A 17,627-nucleotide genomic window follows, 5' to 3' on the forward strand; every position below is an offset into this window, starting at 1 on the left:
CCCTTTTTTACAGAAGTCTTTGCAGCAGCCCCTCTAGCCCTGGGAGCCCATTTGGAGGCTCAGAAACCCCCTAGGGGGGTGAACAGTCCAGACAGTCTCACTTGTTGGGTGACTGATTTATGGATTGAGTGGGCTCAGGGGTTCCTTTAAGAGCACGTGAAGGTGCCCCCCGGGTTCTTTCCCCCGTTGTGTCCTGTGACATCAGGTGCTTGAGCATCATCCTTGGGGGCCGGGGGGCTCAGGGTCCCCAAGCTCGGTGCTGAGCGCCCACCTCTCCATTCCAGCTGATTGGCGATGGCAGCGTGGTCTGCGCAGAGGCCCTGTGGGACCACGTGACCATGGACGAACAGGAGCTGGGCTTCAAGGCGGGGGACGTCATCCAGGTCCTGGAGGCTTCGCACAAGGACTGGTGGTGGGGCCGCAGCGCAGACAGGGAGGCATGGTTCCCAGCCAGCTTCGTTCGGGTGAGTGTCCTGTTTCCAGCGGCGGGGCGGGTCAGGGGCAGTGCCAGGGCCGCTCTTTCCTTATCACCCATTGAACCAGACCTCTCTGCGGTCAGGGTGGGTGGTGGAGCAGTGTCCACGGGGTCAGCTGGGCAGCGTTTTCGATGCTCGGCTGGGCACCTGCGGGCTCAGGATCCCTGCCGCCCTCCTGACCGTCCTGGGGAGTGGAAACCAGGGGACCCAGGCCCGGTGCCGCCCCACTGACTGTTCTCCGCGTGTGGCCGCAGCTGCGCGTCAACCAGGAGGAGCTGTCGGAGGGCTCCAGCGGCAGCCCTGGCGAAGAGCAGGAGGAGGACACGGGTAGGGCCCGCCACAAGCACCCAGAGAGCAAGCAGCAGATGCGGGCCAACGTGGTCCAGGAGATCATGGACACCGAGCGCGTGTACATCAAGCACCTACGGGACATCTGTGAGGTGGGCCTGGGCGACGCCCGTGCAGCGCGTCCCTGTCCCTGTCCCGCGGCCCCTCCCCTGCCCCGTGGCCCCTCCCCTTACTCGTGGCTCCTCACCTTACCCGCGGCCCCGCCCCTTACCCGCGTTTCCTCCCCTGTCCTGCGAGGCCCCGCCCCTGACCCGCGGCCCCGCCCCTTACCCGTGGCTCCTCCCCTGTCCCACGGCCCCTCCCCTTACCCGCGGCCCCTCCCTCCCGGCTCAGGTGTTTCCAGAGCCCCGCCCTCCCCCACCTCGCCCAGCACCCCGGGCAGTGTGGACGGCTCGCCGTCCTCAGGGTTCAGTGCCGCCACCCTGAGCCTCGGTCAGAGGGAGTGACCGTCCTGGGAGGCGCACCTTTGAGACCCTCCTGACCCCCTCTGAAGCCCCGCGGGGTCCGTCTCACCCAGATGCAGACAGGGACACAAGTATCCTCTGGTGACACCCCGACTCTTTCCTACGTTGTTCGGGATCCCGTTGGCAACAGTCTCCCCCCGCCCCCCGCCACCATGGTATTTCCCGTTTTTGTGGATTCTGTACAGTGGTGCGCTAGACTGTCCTGTGCCCACTCTGGTCACTCAAGCCTCCTGGCCATGAATGCGGACCCTGCACTTTGCGGTCAGCTGAGAGAGCCCAGCAGGAAGCAGGCCAAGTGCGCCTCCCTCTGTGGGGTTGGCTTCACCCCCAGATAAGGACCCCCAGCCTTTGGCTTCTGTGTCTTGTTCCCTGGGAACCCGCGCTTGAGGGAGCAAAGCCTCATTTTAGGGGAACAGCCCCTGCTGATGACTGCTGAGCACGGCCATGCCCTTCGACCGGGGTAAGCTGACCTCACAGCACTCAGGGCTGGTCCATGCGCCCGGAGGGCAGATGAGGAAGCCCAGGTGCCCACGAGTAAGCAGGTTTGGAATGTAAACCAGACCCGCCACCCTCCAGCCTGTGGTCTGTTCTGCCGTAGTCAGTTCAGTCTGTGCAATTACACGGTGCCCACTTGGGGACAACTGTAGGTGTTCCACGGCCTTTCCATCCTAATGCCATTCCTACCCCTAATGCCATTCCTACCCGCGTGCATCCAGGGTGTAGAGAATTAGTGGTGCTGTCATCAGTGCAGCCTCAGGTTGGAGATATCCAGGTTTGTGTCGTTTTTCTCCAAAAAGCGGGTGCCGGTGGAGCCCCGGCTAAATCATCCTTGGCCCTGGACTGTGACAGGGAACAGTCAGCGACATGCTGGGCAGGCCTTTTTGGCTGTGATGTGGAGTTAAGGATGGGAGCCCGGGCATTTTAGGAGTTTAGAGAAAGTGTGGCAGGACCAATTTCTGAGCTCTAATGTTTGAAACCAAGCCACCTGTTTCATGAGTATAATATGGAAGCTTTCTGTGGTTTCTTGAATTATAAATCCAACCACACTTACGTTTTCTTTTTCCTTTTGTCTTTAACATATATAGGGCACATCTTAGCTGTGGGAGTATAATTAGCCCATCAGGGACCCCCTTAGGTTAATATAATTTTCTCTAGTTAAAATTCACTCTAGGGCTTCCCTGGTGGCTCAGTGGTAAAGAATCCACCTGTCAATGCAGGCGACATGGGTTCATTCCCTGGGCCGGGAAGATCCCACGTGCTTCAGAGCAACTTAGCCCCTGCACCTCAACTACTGAAGCCCACACACCTGGAGCCTGTGCTCTGCCATAAGAGAAGCCACTGCAATGAGAAGTCTGCACGCCACGACTAGAGAGTAGCCCCCACTCGCCACAACTAGAGAAAAGCTTGTACAGCAAAGACCCAGAACAGCCAAAACTAAAAAATAAATTGTACATATATATTTTTTTAAAAAGCCCACTCTTAAGACCATGTCTCTGGGCCCCCAAAAGCAGTATGATTGAAATAATTTCTGTGAATTCTAGATTCATAAAAAAGAGTTTGCTTTCCTGTGTTGTAGGGCTACATTAGACAGTGTCGCAAGCACACGGCAATGTTCTCGGTTGCACAACTGGCCACCATTTTTGGAAACATTGAAGACATTTACAGATTCCAAAGAAAGTTCTTGAAAGACCTTGAGAAGCAGTACAATAAAGAGGAACCTCACCTGAGTGAAATAGGGTCCTGCTTCCTTCAGCACGTACGTCACCTTTTACTTCTTATTAATAACGTCACATTGAGTTAAGTAATTTAGAAATGTTTCCCTGCGAAGAAGAGGGGTCCCTTTCTATTTCTTTGTTTGATTAACTTCCCATAGGATGGAGGCGTCACTTGCAAATTAAGTTGATTAGTTTATATGGTTCATCTTGACCTAAATACCCCAGGTCTATATTTTTTTCAAAATCTTCTCACTCCTCTGGGGTTTGGAGTTAGTGGAGTAACTACTTAGAGGTGGCTGGGAGGGGCCCCCAGGGAGCCCAGGTTGGGGGGCAGCGGGGAGGAGGTGGGCACCTGGACAGCAGGTTCAGCCCAGGAAGGAGGCCTGTGACCCTGAGGCAGGGCTCTGCGTCCCCCTGGTCACCGGGAGAAACCCACCAGAGGGCAGGAGGCAGCCAGGGCAGAAACCAATGCCTCCCCCTTGTCCCGGGTGACGTGGAGGGCGCCACCCCCCAGGGAGGACTATGCCCCTGCCACACTCTCTGGGAGGTCCGTGGAAGGAGCCGGTTTTGGGGAGGGGGGATGCTGTGTCCTCTGCAGCCTCCCCCTCCACCCCTCCACCCCTTCCTGCTCGGAGGAGTCGGCGCCACGGGCTCCCCTGTCCGGCATGGGGGTGGAGGGACTGGTGTTTTCAGCGCTTGCGGAGCCGGGAGCTCCCGAGCTGACACGGCTCCACGCCCTCCGCAGCAAGAGGGCTTCGCCATCTACTCAGAGTATTGCAACAACCACCCGGGCGCCTGCGCGGAGCTGGCGGGCCTGATGCAGCAGCGCCGCTACCGGCACTTCTTCGAGGCCTGCCGGTTGCTCCAGCAAATGATCGACATCGCGCTGGACGGCTTCCTGCTGACGCCCGTGCAGAAGATCTGCAAGTACCCGCTGCAGCTGGCCGAGCTGCTCAAGTACACCGCGCCGGAGCACAGGTGGGGGGCAGAAACCCGGACGTGGAGGGCCGCCTGCGTCATACTGTTATTACCTAGTCCCAGAGTACCATTATAGAGGGGGAGGACACACAGGACCCCTTAAGGAGCAGGCAGTTTCCAGGGCGTGTTGAGGAGGGGCCACGGCTTCCTGAGGTCCTGCTGGCGCCCCCCCCCCCCCCCCCCCCCCCCCCCCCGCTTCTGGTGCAGTGCAGTGCTTGCTGTGTCCCCAGCCCACCCACCCTGTCCCTCTGGCTCTGCGCACAGGGCTTCTGGTTGTGGTTACTGAACTCTCCACCTCCCTTTGGGGCTTATTTGTGAATTCTGCTGAAGGACCACCCCCCCCCCCTCCAAATTATCCTTTGCTTATGAATAGCAGCTTGTCGTTTTCCAGAACCATGTACAGAACCATGTCTGATCTTGCTGTGATTGGATGTCAGCTGTCTTCCTTTCGGTCAGCTCTGGAACGTGGGTGAGGGTCTCCCCCATAGGCCTGGCTGCTTGGCGCCCTTTGCTGACAGCAATTATCCCTCGATGAGTTTTCAGCAGCCTACAGCTGGGGGCCAGTGGGGACGCGGCTGTCGTCCAGCAGTATTTTAGGATAACACTTCTGTGTTTATGAAAACCAAACCTTGTCCCTGACATCCGTGTCACAGCACAAGGCCTTCCCTCCGCCTGCCGCCCTTGGAAGGACAGGGGTCCATTGGGAAGAGGGAGCCGGGAGAGGACAGTGCCTGGAGGAATTTGCTGTAGCAGACCACCAACTCTGCTTAACATCTGTCCGTTGCCCTGAGAACAGTCAGATTCTCCAGGCAGTGCCCACCCTGCAGGGTGCAGGGGATGGGTCATTCTTCTGTCCTCAGCCGCTGGACTCCTGCAGAGAGATGGACTCCTGCAGAGAGATGGGCCTGGGAAACGGGGCTTTTCACAATTAGATGGAAGGTAGAAGGGAAGAGCAGGGTCGCTTAACGACATGCCCAGACAATGATGTTAGTTTAAAGAATCAAGATGAAAGGACTAAGAGAAAGGAGTTTGTTGAAAAAAATTAAAAAGAAGCTGTTATTTTTTTTTTCTTTTTCTGATGGGAAAATCAGAAAACTTCAATTAAAAAAAAATACCAAAGTCAGGCAAGTCACAAATTTGAAGAAATCTGTTTGAAGAGAATAAAAAGACGTCATGATGAGGAACCAGAAAAAATAAAAATGCCACTTAAGAAGCAGAACATCTTGAAAGATGGGAAAGCTATACCAGGGGTGCACTCATCACCCTTCAGCACTTAATTTTTCTCTTTTTAAGGGCATTTTTCACTATGAAGCATTTGCATACTTTGTTTCACCAAAAAAAAAGTCATTTTAAAAGGATATGACAAAAGGTCATTTCCTCATCTGAAGTAAAACAAACCAAAATATTTAAAAATACCATTACATTCTGCCTCTTTTCTGGAATTGTACAGAAAAAATTTGTAGAAAAACAGTAATTTTGCATACTTTTCCTTATTGCTGGAGCCCTCTCTGGGGGTTTGCAACCCCCGTGCGCCACTTGGTTCTTCTTTTCTGCTCTGCTTCTGTCTGAAGACGGTGGGGTCTGATCTGCCTGGAGATGGGGGTGGGGTGGTTGTTCATTTGCTAAGTCATGCCTGACTCTGGGAACAGAGGAACTGCAGCGCGCCAGGTTCCTCTGTCCTCCACTATTTCCAGGAGTTTGCTTAAATTCCTGTCCATTGTCGGTGATGCCATCCAACCGTCTCGTTCTCTGCCGCCCCCTTCTCCTTTTGCTTTCAGTCTTTCCCAGCATCAGGGTCTTTTCCAGTGAGTCAGCTCTTTGCATCAGGTGACCAAAGTATTGGAGCTTCAGTGGGGTGGGGAGTGTTTAGTAAACAGCAGAGTCTGCTCCCAAGGCTTTTTCCCTGTTGTGAAGGACTGCAGTCCAGTCCACCCAAGACCCTGGGGCTGTGTCTGTCCTGGAAGACACAGGGAAGTGCTGGGGGAAAGACTTAGCTCTTAGCCAGGCGACTGCTTTCCACATCTCCGAAGTGTTGGTGATGGGCAGGGAGGCCTGGTGTGCTGCAGTCCATGGGGTCACAAAGAGTCGGACAGGACTAAGTGACTGAACTGAACTGGAAGTGTTAATGCAGAACGAGACCTGCATGTAAACCTTTCTGGCCCCAGGCAGGCTCTCCTGCAGCCTGTGTGCAGACCAGAGCCTCTGTTTTCCTGGTGTCTCCAGGGTCTAAGGGGCTGCTGGGCAGGGGGACGTGGCAGTTTTGTTGACTGCAGTGTGGAAAGCACCAGAAATGAAGGTGCTCGGACACAGGAACTGTCGGTCAGCATTTACACAACTCACTCGTGTCCTCCCATGTAAGACGAGGCTCAGCCAATCACTCCTGGAATGAGTACTGACCGTCACAGAACTTTACAGGGAAAACAAGCTCTGTGTGGACCAGAGCCAAAACAGAGGCCTGTCCCTTATTTGTTAATGAAAATCACCCCTCATCACTGTGGCTAAAACTTATTTCTTGTGGCCTTTGCTTTCATTCACTGTGGTTTCTGGGAAACGATTGATGACATTCTTATTCCAGAAAACTCTGCTGGCATTTGGTCTGCTCCCTTAGCCTAGGCGGACTGTAGCCTACTCACGGAGGAACAATGGCTGTTGTTTAGAGGCCGTCCTGTCTAGGCTGTCAGTATACAATCAAGGGTGGAGCGTGTTGCTTCTTGTGTCCTCATTTGCCTGTCGCCTGTTACGTGGTTAAAAGTAACCCCTTACTTTGCAGTGATTACGACAACATAAAGGCAGCGTACGAGGCCATGAAGAATGTCGCCTGCCTGATCAATGAGCGGAAACGCAAGCTGGAAAGCATAGACAAGATCGCGCGGTGGCAGGTGTCCATCGTGGGCTGGGAGGCAAGTTGGAGCCCATGGCCCTCAGCACCGAACACCCCTTCACCCCCTGCCTGTGGTCCCCTGGTGGGATGACGCACTTCACAACCTGTGATAGGTTCCCTCTGCCCATGGCTTCCATGGTGTGATGTTTTGATTTACGCTGTTGAAGTTAGCAGTCAGATGCTTGACCCTCCACCTCCACTGGGAAGTACTCTGAAGAGCGTCTTCAGAGTACCCAATAATCAGTTTATTGGGTACATCCTTTTTCCCTCCTGCCTGATGGTGGGCTCCATGAGGGCGGCTGGAGCGTGCCCACAGAGCAGCAGGTTGTGTGGAAGTGGGAGTGCGTGTCTCCTGTGACCTGGGCAGGAGGGATGCTCCATCTGTAAGGCGGGGGGCAGGCAGGAGAGGAGTTTCCTGCAGGGCTGGTGAGGGCTGTGTGAGGCGGCGCAGGGCAGCACTGACACACAGCCTGAGTGGTGGTTCAGCGTGCGCACACACACATATGCACACACACACACATGCACGCACACACACACATACACGCACGCTTTTATTTATAAAAACAACAGTGACAGCAGCTAGAGCTTGTACTTGTATTGGATTCACACATGCCTGGCTCTGGTCTAAGCCGTTTAAATATATGAACTCATTTAAGCCTCTCAACAGTCCTAGGGAGTAGGAACTATTATTACCCCATTTAACAGACGGGGAAACTGAGGCACAGAAAGGTGAGGGAGCAGAATGGGCCCCTGGCCATCACCAAGGACAAGCCCATGACGTGCAGACGACTGAGATCCAGCAGGGGGCGTCTTGCCTCTGATCAGCTGTCAGAACTCACTCTCCCCAAGCAGTGAGGAAGTGGAACTTTTTTAACTAAAGCGGGTGACAGCAGTGAGCACTGGAGAGAAATACTATTTCAAGGTGCTCACATTCCCTGGGTCTCAGCCTCCTGTTCTGTGAGTGAGGAAGTTGGGGCACAGAATCCCTGCAGGCTAGTATTTCACAGTCAGGATCCTTTGCCTCCAAAAATACTGTATAACTGGGATCAAGGGAGAATAAAATGTTAAAGGCCAGTATCATAGCAAATAGCATAAAGTTATGTTGGGTTAGATCCAACTTAAATACTACAGAAGTGTGTTTTTCCTCTTGCCCTTGCACTCTGACGTCTCGGGGATCATTTGTTGTCCGAAGCTTACCAGTTTCTTGCTGGCATCGTGCCATCTGGCCTTTTGTCTCCGGGGCCCTGAGCTGGTTATGCAGGGAGCTACTGCCTGACTCAGAAGCTCCCTGCCTGCAGCCTAAGCGCCCAGCCGCTGGGGGCCCCCGCGCTCTCAGGGTCCATCTAGGCCTGCTGCCCTTTCGGCTCCCGGTGGGGTGCCTCTACCCAGCATTTTTCACCAGGTCTCTCTGATAGAGGGACCCCTCAGGTGATACACGGGCTCACTCACATTTTCTCATGGAGTCTAAAAGATAAGAAATTCCCCACCTGAGGAGGCTGTCAGCGAGATCTGACCGGCCTTTGGGGGCCTGCCCCACATGTGGGCCCCATGTACCTGCCCGCCTGAGGAGGGTTCCTGCCAGGGTCCCCCTGTACCCCCGGCACCTGGAGGAGACCTCCCCTTGGGTGACCTCGGACGTGCTTGCACCCCTGCCCCCAGGGCCAGGACCTCCTGGAGCGCAGCTCAGAGCTGATCCACTCCGGGGAGCTGACCAGCGTCACGCGGCAGGGCAAGAGCCAGCAGCGCACCTTCTTCCTGTTCGACCACCAGCTGGTGTTCTGCAAGAAGGACCTGCTGCGCAGGGACGTGCTCTACTACCGCGGCCGCGCCGACACGGATGCCATGGAGCTGGTGGACCTGGAAGACGGCCGCGACGGCGCCCGCGGGCCAGGCCTCAGGAACGCCTTCAGGCTGGCCAGCCGCACGGGCGACGAGGTGCACCTGTTCTGCGCCAGGAAGCCCGAAGACAAGGCGCGGTGGCTGCAGGCCTTCAGGGACGAGCGCCGGCGGGTGCAGGAGGACCGGGCGCTGGGTGAGCCTGGGGCCCCGCTCACCCCCACGGAGAGGAGGCCGGGGAGCCATCCGCAGGTCCTCCTGTTCCCGAACCTACTGACGGGACCGACCGGGCAAGGTGCTGTGGGTCCAGTGTTTGTTTCACAGATGAGGAAACTGAGGCCCAGGGCCCCGCCCACTCTTAGCTTAGAGCATGGCTGGTGGAGTTTTTAACACACACCGCCGCCTTCCCCCCACCCCCCCCCACCCCCACAGGGAGCCTGACGTCTGCTCTCCAGCTCTGCTCTGCACATCACACACGGTGCATCCACCTCACTTCTCTGTCTGTCCGGGCCCAGCAGCCCCCTCCCCGCCCCAGAGCTCAGGGCCGCTAGGGCAGCCTTGCTTCCTGCCCAGCCCCCTCCTGTCTTTCAGCTCCCACTCCCCCAGGCTGGAGCTGCCAGGCCTGGTATTTATGACACCCCAGCCCCCTACACCCAGGTCTCCAAGCCCAGCCCAGAGCTACCCCCAGGCATGGCAGGGGTCTGAGCACAGACGGCCATATGGAGACAAGGCCTGGGCCCCGGAGACAGTGGGGTGTAGGGTGGCGTCTGCAGCCCACGGGCCCCAGACCTCAGGGGCTGAGGTTGGCCCTGCTATGAGGGGAGCTTGCCTGGAAACCAGGAGGGGCTTCAGCAGCCTCCCCTGACTCACACAAGTCCACCACGGAGACTCTCACCCATGGGAGGCCTCCCAGGTCTCACCAGTCAGGCAGAGCAGTGACTGCTTCTCAGCTTTGCCCCAGTCGGGCCTGACCGTACCCCTCTTGGCACAGCCATGCTTCCCTGTAGCTGGGGCTTGGGCGACAGGGATGGGTGGACGAGCAGATGAGGGGGAGGAGTGAATGTGTCCTCCAGGGGCCGGCAGGCCTGTGGCCCGGGCACGTGTGGGGTGAGATAGGCACCCCGGCCTTGCCTAGCCTGTCGTGTATGTTCAGTGTCTCCTACTTGGACGCATCCTGGCATCATGAACCAGGCAGGCATGGAGAGCGGGAAGGAGGTGGAGGGCCGGGCAGGTCTGGGGCCCGGAGCCTGGAGGGGACCCTAGGGCCTGTCAGGACAGGGGTCAGGTGTGTTGAGGGGCCAAGGCCCAGGACATTCTACCTTTCCACAAGGTAGAGGGGGTCCTGGCAGTGGGTGCAGGCCGGCCAGCTGCACAGGCAGAGCCCAGGTCTCTGGCTTCAGGGTGGAGGGCCTGCCCAGAAAAACACAGCCACCCGGCCTCGCTCAGCCTTGCCCTTGGCCCTTGTCCACGTGGTCTGCAGTAGGGGTGCAGGAGCCAGCACCCCTGGCTCAGATGTCACCTCTGCTTGGGGTGAAGCCAAGCTTTCACAAGGCCTGTGGCTTGGCCTCCCCCAGCACCCTCCTTGTGGGGGGACAGTGAGGGAGGCCCTGTGTGTCTGTCCATCTGGGTTTACACAAGTGGTTGGTCTGCATGGGGTTCTGGTGTGGGAAATGGTGGTGTGCCCGTCCAGATGATAGCCCTCCTCCTTGTCTGCCCTCTTCGGCCCCTTCTGCCTCCTTACAGTTGAGGCTGTCTGCTTTGGTTGTAGAGAGGACCTCAGGGTTAACGTGGGTTTGGTGCAAGTTTTATCCTGAAGTGTCTTCATGAGTTTTGAATATACACCACATTTGTGTCTAAATCCAGGAATGGAAATTTCAGAAAATCAGAAGAAACTCGCCATGTTAAATGCTCAAAAGGCAGCACACGGAAAGTCAAAAGGTGAGTTTCGCAGACGGTTTCATCTCCTCAGTGTGTGTCAGCGTTGGAATTAAAATGGGGAGAAATGCCCGAGGTTGTGACGTGTGACCCACTCTGAGTGGAGGAGACAAGTGTGAGTTAAAAAGAATGACAGATGAAAGCAATGAACGGTTTAAAACCACCCGCGTTTGGTTTTGAACAGACTTCAGTGCGTGCTCCCGTGTGCAGAGGCGTCTGTAAGATGGTTTAACTTGGGGCGGGGGGCTTGTAGGCCCCCAGCTCTGCCCCCTGAGCCTGCAGGGGCATGGGTGGCAAGAGAGGGATTCTCCACAGGGAAGCCAGCTGGGAGGAGCGCTAAGGTTTCCCGGGTTGCCCGGCTTGCCCCTTCCCCGAGTTCCCTCGTGTCGCTCTCTCTCTCCTGCTGGGGGACAAGGGAGGCCTGTGGCCAGAGCCCGTCTTCCAGAACCCCTGCTCTGTCCTCCTCTCATGCTGACCATCACAGTCAGCTTGTGGTCTTGTAGCTAATTTATTATACCTCAGCTCAGTTGGTAAAGAATCCGCCTGCAAGGCAGGAGACCCCGGTTAGATTCCTGGGTGGGGAAGATCCGCTGGAGAAGAAGGGATAGGCTACCCACTCCAGTGTTCTTGGGCTTCCCTTGTGGCTCAGCTGGTAAAGAATCCGCCTACAGTGTGGGCGACCTGGGTTCAATCCCTGGGTTGGGAAGACCCCTGGAGAAGGGAACGGCTACCCATTCCATTATTCGGGCCTGGAGAATTCCATGGACTGTATCATCCACTGGGTCGCAAAGAGTCGGACACGACTGAGCGACTTTGACTTCACTTCACTATCGACCCCCGGTGCGCAGGTTTAAAATTCTGGCTCTAAAGAAACAGTTCTGGTTATTTTGATGAGGCGTCGGTGCCACCGATTCTAAGCACGTTACTTGCGTTCACCCATAACCCCCACGGTGGGCACTGTGCCCTCCGTCTCCGAGACTGGAAAATCGAGGCTCAGAGAAACCCAGTAACTCCTCCAGCCGGTGGTGAGCGGGCTGTGAGCGGACGACGCCGGGCTCTCACCGAGCGCGCCTCCCCGCCGCTCCCCCCACACAGCGTCCACTTCCTTCCCCGCCAGTGCCTGGCTTCCAGCTCCTTCCCAGCCTCCAGCTCCTTCCCGGCCTCGGGGCCTCCCGGGGCCGGCCGGGGACGGGGTTTAGGTGAGGCCTCGGAGAGGCCATCTGTGTCCAGCACACAGCATCTGAGTGGGTCTGTTGGGCGGCCGTTGGGGTCCTCCTGGGAAATGTGACTGGAGGTTGGCCAGGAAGCATGGGGGGCTCTTCCCTTTGGGCTGACCTGTGTCCTGAGTGGCTGTCCCTCTGCACCCCCGCCCCAGGCTATGGCGGCTGCCCCGCGGCGCCCCCGCTCCAGAGCCTGCGGCCCATCCACCAGCGCCACATCACCGTGCCCAGCAGCCTGCCGCAGCAGCAGGTGTTCGCCCTGGCTGAGCCCAAGAGGAAGCCGTCGCTCTTCTGGCACACCTTCAACAAGCTCGCCCCCTTCAGGAAGTGACGGGGCTTGGGCCCAGGGACCTGGTGCTGAGAGGCCTCCCTGGGGCTCCGCTCTAGCCAAGGACAGGACCTGGCCCCGCCTGGGGAAGCAGAGGCCCGGCTGCCCCCTCGGGCTCCTAAGTTACACTGGGCAGAGCCCCAGGAGCATCGCTGATGACGAGCTGGTCCAGGCTTGGGACAGGGCCAAGGGCGCTGTGCTCCCCGAGGAGCAGGAGGAGGAGGATTGGGTCACTGCCCTTCCTGTCTTGAAGGGGTGGGCAGTGCTGGGGCTGTCCCTCTCCTCTAGTGTGGGGGAAGGGGTGCTGCAGCCTCGCAGGGGTCCCAGGGTGCCCGGCGACTTCCGAATCCACCTTTTCCATGTTTGGTGGTGGGGAGACCAGTGCGGTGTCTGCATGCAGTCCAGGGTCCAAGGTGCATAGAGACCTGTGTGCCCCAGAGACACCGAGGCTTTCAGGGAGGGGGACCTGCTGCTCCCTGTGTACACAAGTCCCCTCCTGTGTGCCACCGCCTGGGCAGAACCCACGAAACTGCTCACACACATATATTTGCAACAGAAAACCCGTTCCCCTTAGTTTGATGATAAAATGAACGTGCAGACGCAGCAGCTCAAAAAGCACCCAGTGCCTGTCCATCTGTCCTTCCTGACCCAGCAACAGTGACACAGCCGGGCCTTCTGCTGCGAATGCAGGGGACTCCAGGGTCCCACTTCCCCCACGTTCCTCCGTTTGTCACATGAACCCAAGCAGTAGTGCCAGCCGTGTGGTGATGCACACGTCGACAGGTTTCTGAAGATGTGTTTCTTATGAAAGAGACCTGACGAAACAGATCCAGGTCCAGAGAGAGCAGTCTTCTCCAGCGAGGGCCATGTGGCAGACACCCGTCTGCAGTCATCCCCCTGCCTTTGTCTCGTCATAAATTTTGATGAAAATACTTGTAAAGGTGCCGGGGGGAGAGCCGCCCGTCCTCCTTGGGTGGGGGTCCAGTCGGGCCCTGGCGTTGTCTGCTTGAGAATCTCTCTGTGATGTTGAAAGCATGGAAGCCCCTCTTTTCTACCAGGCCCCTGCTTGAGCATCAACACACCTGTGCTGTCCTCACAGGGGATACCTGAGCCTCCAGGTGTGGTCCCAGAGCCGCCCCCCCAGGGAGGTGCTCCCTCTGGGCACCTCGGGCCCCGGATCCCGAATGAAGGCCCCTTCTGTGAGGGGGCTTCCCAGGAGGTGCTGTGGCTCCTTGTGTGTGTTTCCTTTTTGAATAGACGTCTCCATTCTAGTTGCATTTATATAACTGACCTTTTTTTACTAACAAGGCATAATATATTCTTCTCGTGGGGCCCCCCAGCAGAAACTGTAGGCGCTCTGTGCTAAACAGAGTTGTGTGTGTATATGGCAGTTGTGGACGGTTGGGTTGCTTGGTTGGTTGGTTGTTTTTTTAGTAAAAGAGAATTACTTTGAGGAAGTAAGGCAAATCAGTTGCTCATGTTACATTTCCAGTGAGGACTCGGCTCCAGTGCAGAAGCATCCAGCAGGCCTTCATCTCCCCTGACCTCCCCCAGCTCCCCCATCCCTAGAGCATGGGGACCAAGGGTTGGAGGTGCTGTTGGCAGCCCTGGTCTGTCTCCCGGCCCATCCCCGACTCCTTGCTCCCCTCTCTTCTTTCCCCTGGGGCTTCCCGATGAAGGAGCCATGAGTGCCCCAGGCTGCTCACCCCCCACCCCCCAGCCTGTCTGTACAAGCAGCGGTCACTTGGTCAGATGTCCATCTCAGATGACTCCCGCTTGGGTTTTCAGGTGATCTGAAAAATCACTAAAATACGTTTAAAAGGATGTAGCATCCTTTGACCTCTTTAAATCTGTGTGTCTCCCTTGGGTTTATTAGCAGATGCCTGCAGAATAGATGGGCCAGGGTACTGTTTTCACATTTGCCGAACTTCCTTCTTGATTCCTTGTGTCTCCCATTTGGAGAGAAAGGGAGTCAAAACAAACAGCCTCCTGTCCAGATTGTGTATGGACTTCTCTGGAAATCTCTCTCTGTCCTACCTTTTTTTTCTTTTTAACCCTACACTGCATAATATGGGTGGACCTGCCTCCCAGAAAGATAAAATAACATTGTGATAAATTTCATTTACTCTGTTACTCAAGTTAAGGTCTCTGCTAACTTTGTTGAGAGACCTGGGAAATGGCCTCAGGTCCGAAGCAGCATTCTCAGTTTTGATGAAGCCTAAAATGTAGAATAGTCTTTCAGTAGGTTGTGAGCTATCATAAAGCGGGATATCTCTAAAGCCCTGGCGAAGTACCATCCTTGTCTTTGGCTTGCAAACTGGAAGAAGCGGGCGTGATTTGCCAGCCTCTTCCTGGGACTCGTGTGTTTGTTCTCAGCTGATCTGATCTTCACCCCACTCCCCATCCAGTGGACGTTATGTTGTTGGAAACATCTCCGTCATCATCCCCCATCTGCCCACCCCCACCCCACTTCTGAGTATCGCCGTGCCTTTTTATTCATACTTCAGAGGCTGAGCTCCATGCCTGTTCAGAAATCTCCCAGATCCTACATCGTTGCTGTCTAGACACAGAGCAAAAGTGCGTTTAATCCAAAACCTGTTTCACAACAGAAATGTTCGGTAGAAGCCCCAGCCCAGCACTTTATCAGTTGGGAATCTCTACAAGCCCAGCCTGCTGGTTCTCGACGCAGATCAACTCGGTTACCCAGCTGGGACACAGCAGCCCAACCACCTGAGCCAGGGAAGAAACTGGAGTGTGTAATGTTTGGGAGAATAGAAACAAACGTGTCCCTCACCACTGAGTGCCAACAAGTGTGGATCCATGTGGCTTGCTGGCCAGGGATGCTGGGCACACGACAAGCTCAGACTGTCCCAAAGTTGTCCCCATAATAATCTTAACCTACAAATTGTCTTCCTATTAAAATGTCACCTGGCTAATGCTGTTCTCAGGATGTACGCAACAAAGGTGGAATCCAAGAGACTCTGAAAATAACATGTAGAAAACATCTGATCTCGGAAAAAACCTGGAACTTAAAACACTGGACGCACATTTAGTGACAACAAACTTAACATTACCTTCTTTGTTGTTTATTAGGTATCCAGCACGAATTTAGAAGATACTGTAACTGTGATTTAACAATTGGTCTATTTTTTTTTTTTGTAAATATCAACATCCGTCATGTTTGACTTACTTACTTTTCAAGTCTTTCCAGGCCCTGTTCCTTCAATTCTGACTCGTCAACATCAAGACGATGTTATCTGTCAAGGTCAAGTGACAGCTTCCCAACTGATGACATAGCTGTTGTCAGCTGACATATGTTGTATAGGATTGTTTGTATGACACGTATGTACTTTCTCTGAAGTTTTTGTAAAAAAAATTTTATTTACAATGTTATTTGAATGATTTCTTGTAAATGCTGTGAATCTATATTTGTTGTTTTGTATCTGTATATTAAAGTTAATTTGTCAAACTGACTGTAGTAATGCATTTGAGTGTGTGTGTGTTGCCTGGTGTGTGTGTGGGCTGTGGGTGTATTATGTATGTGTGTATGGTGTATAGGTGAGTGTATGTGGGTGTGTAGAGTATGTGTGTGTAGTGTGACTGTATATGAGTGTGCGTAGTGTGTGGGTATGTGTGTGGGAGGTGTGGGTGTGGGTGGTAGGGGTGTGTAGTGTGTGTATGCATGTGTGTGTAGTGTATGAGTGTGTATGTAGTGTGTGTATGAGTGGGTGTGTAGTGTTTGGTTGTGTGTAGTGTATGGGGTGGGTGTGGGCGATATGTGTATGTTTGTGTGTGTATGCGTGTGTGAGTGTGTATGCGTGTGTGTGTGTAGCATATTTTAAGTGGAGAGTAAGTGTCTAGGAAGCTTTCTGGGGTTTACAACTCGTTCCCTGCCTGGATGCCAGTAGACTTCTTTTAGGCAAAAAGTCACCCTTAATGACCTGGTTAGACTGCTGGGTGAGTGTGGAAGAGAGAGGTCTCTGAGGGAACAGAGGAGCTCCTTGGCTTGAAGAAAAGCTCCCAAACATTGAAAAGAGACTGAAGAAGCCAAACCTGAGTGAGAAGGCCCGTTCTGGTTCCCAGGGGCAGGAGGCAGCTGCTGGCCCTTCCCTGGAGAGGCTCTGCCAGCTGTGTTCACTGAGCCAGGCCAGTGGGGAAATTAGGGAATTTCCCTCCCTAACTAACAGCTCAGAAAAGTCAGCAAAGGTTCACTGTTGCTGTGGTGGTCACCAGGAAGGGGTCCCCACAGAGGTTGCCGCTGACTCTTTATCTGAACAGCCACCTGCCCCCACCTCCTTTGGCTGGACTGAAAGAGGGGCTTATGCTCATGGGCTGGGGATGTGGATTCGGAGGGTGGTGCCAACGACACAGGAGGGCGCCCGTGGAGGGAGGAGCAGGCTGGGGGGCAGGGCTGTCCTCAGAGGGGTCCTGGGGAGTCGCCCAGCAGGTGAGTTACCCACCCACCCACTGGACACCAGAGAGGCAGCGAGACGGGTGCTTGTCCAGTGGGGCATGTGGTCCGGAGCATCACTAGAATGCAGCACGTGTCCTATGACATGGGAGTCTGAGTTCTGGGACAATTTCAGGGACCGCCCCTTTCCTGGGAGGTTGGGGCAGGAGGCAGGAGGTAGGGCCCCAGCAGACCCCAAAGGGGAGCCCTCAGACCTGTTCTCTGAGAAAGAGCATTGGGGCATTTGTTCTCTTGATGTTATTTTTAAGTCAGAAATCAACGTTAATAGACTGACGGGAAAAGAGAGGATTCAGTGATTATATGGGATTGGAAAAAAGGTTTCACCATGTTGTTCTTGGGGCTTCCCATAGACAGAGGAGTCTGGTGGGCTACAGCCCATAGGGTTACACACTGAAGTGACTTAGCATGCACGCATGCATGTTGTTCTTAGTGAAGTGTGTGTGTGTGCGTGGGCGTGGTGAAGAAGTGTTAATTGCTCAGTCACATCTGACTCTTTGTGACCCCATGGACTGTAGCCAGCCAGGCTCCTCTGTCCATGGGATTCTCCAGGCAAGAATACTGGAGTGAGTTGCCATGACCTCCTCCAGGGGATCTTCCTGATCCAGGGATCGAACCCAGGTCTCCCGCATTGCAGGCTGAGTCTTTACCGCTGAGCCACCAGGGAAGCCCATGTGTTGTGAAGAGGACAGGCGTTAAAGTCTTAGGCACACAAGCGCCCACACTGACAAGAACTACACGGAGTGGGGAAGACCGAGATAAGCGATGTCACGTTGAAGGGTCCGGGGTCTGAACGAGGCCTAACGGTACCGTCTTCAGTTTGGTTCTGTTGGCTCATAATTGACCCAAGGTCGGCTCAGAGCCGCACAAAGAAGGCAGAGGCACAAAAGTCTCTGCAAGGGGAGGAGGCTGCCGGGGACGCCTCCCTCCAGACCCACCCAGAAACCGCCTCACCTTCTCTCAGTGAAAGGGGAGGAA

At 55.2% G+C, this 17,627-nt stretch overlaps 1 protein-coding gene across 6 annotated transcripts in view; it reads left to right on the top strand.

The window, feature by feature from the left end:
* SPATA13 (spermatogenesis associated 13) overlaps positions 1–15,654 on the top strand; it is a 233,084-nt gene extending 217,430 nt beyond the window's left edge. For all 6 annotated transcript variants that reach the window (XM_027557566.1, XM_027557569.1, XM_027557568.1 and 3 more), the window contains 8 exons: positions 285–464; positions 731–916; positions 2,865–3,044; positions 3,749–3,981; positions 6,752–6,881; positions 8,522–8,894; positions 10,562–10,636; positions 12,009–15,654. In XM_027557566.1, the coding sequence (XP_027413367.1) occupies positions 285–464; positions 731–916; positions 2,865–3,044; positions 3,749–3,981; positions 6,752–6,881; positions 8,522–8,894; positions 10,562–10,636; positions 12,009–12,184 (1,533 nt within the window). In that variant the 3' untranslated portion in view covers positions 12,185–15,654. The remainder of the gene's footprint in view (positions 1–284; positions 465–730; positions 917–2,864; positions 3,045–3,748; positions 3,982–6,751; positions 6,882–8,521; positions 8,895–10,561; positions 10,637–12,008) is intronic.
* The last annotated feature ends 1,973 nt before the right edge of the window (positions 15,655–17,627 follow it).

The sequence above is a fragment of the Bos indicus x Bos taurus genome, chromosome 12, assembly GCF_003369695.1.
Source record: "Bos indicus x Bos taurus breed Angus x Brahman F1 hybrid chromosome 12, Bos_hybrid_MaternalHap_v2.0, whole genome shotgun sequence".
NCBI lineage: Eukaryota > Metazoa > Chordata > Mammalia > Artiodactyla > Bovidae > Bos > Bos indicus x Bos taurus.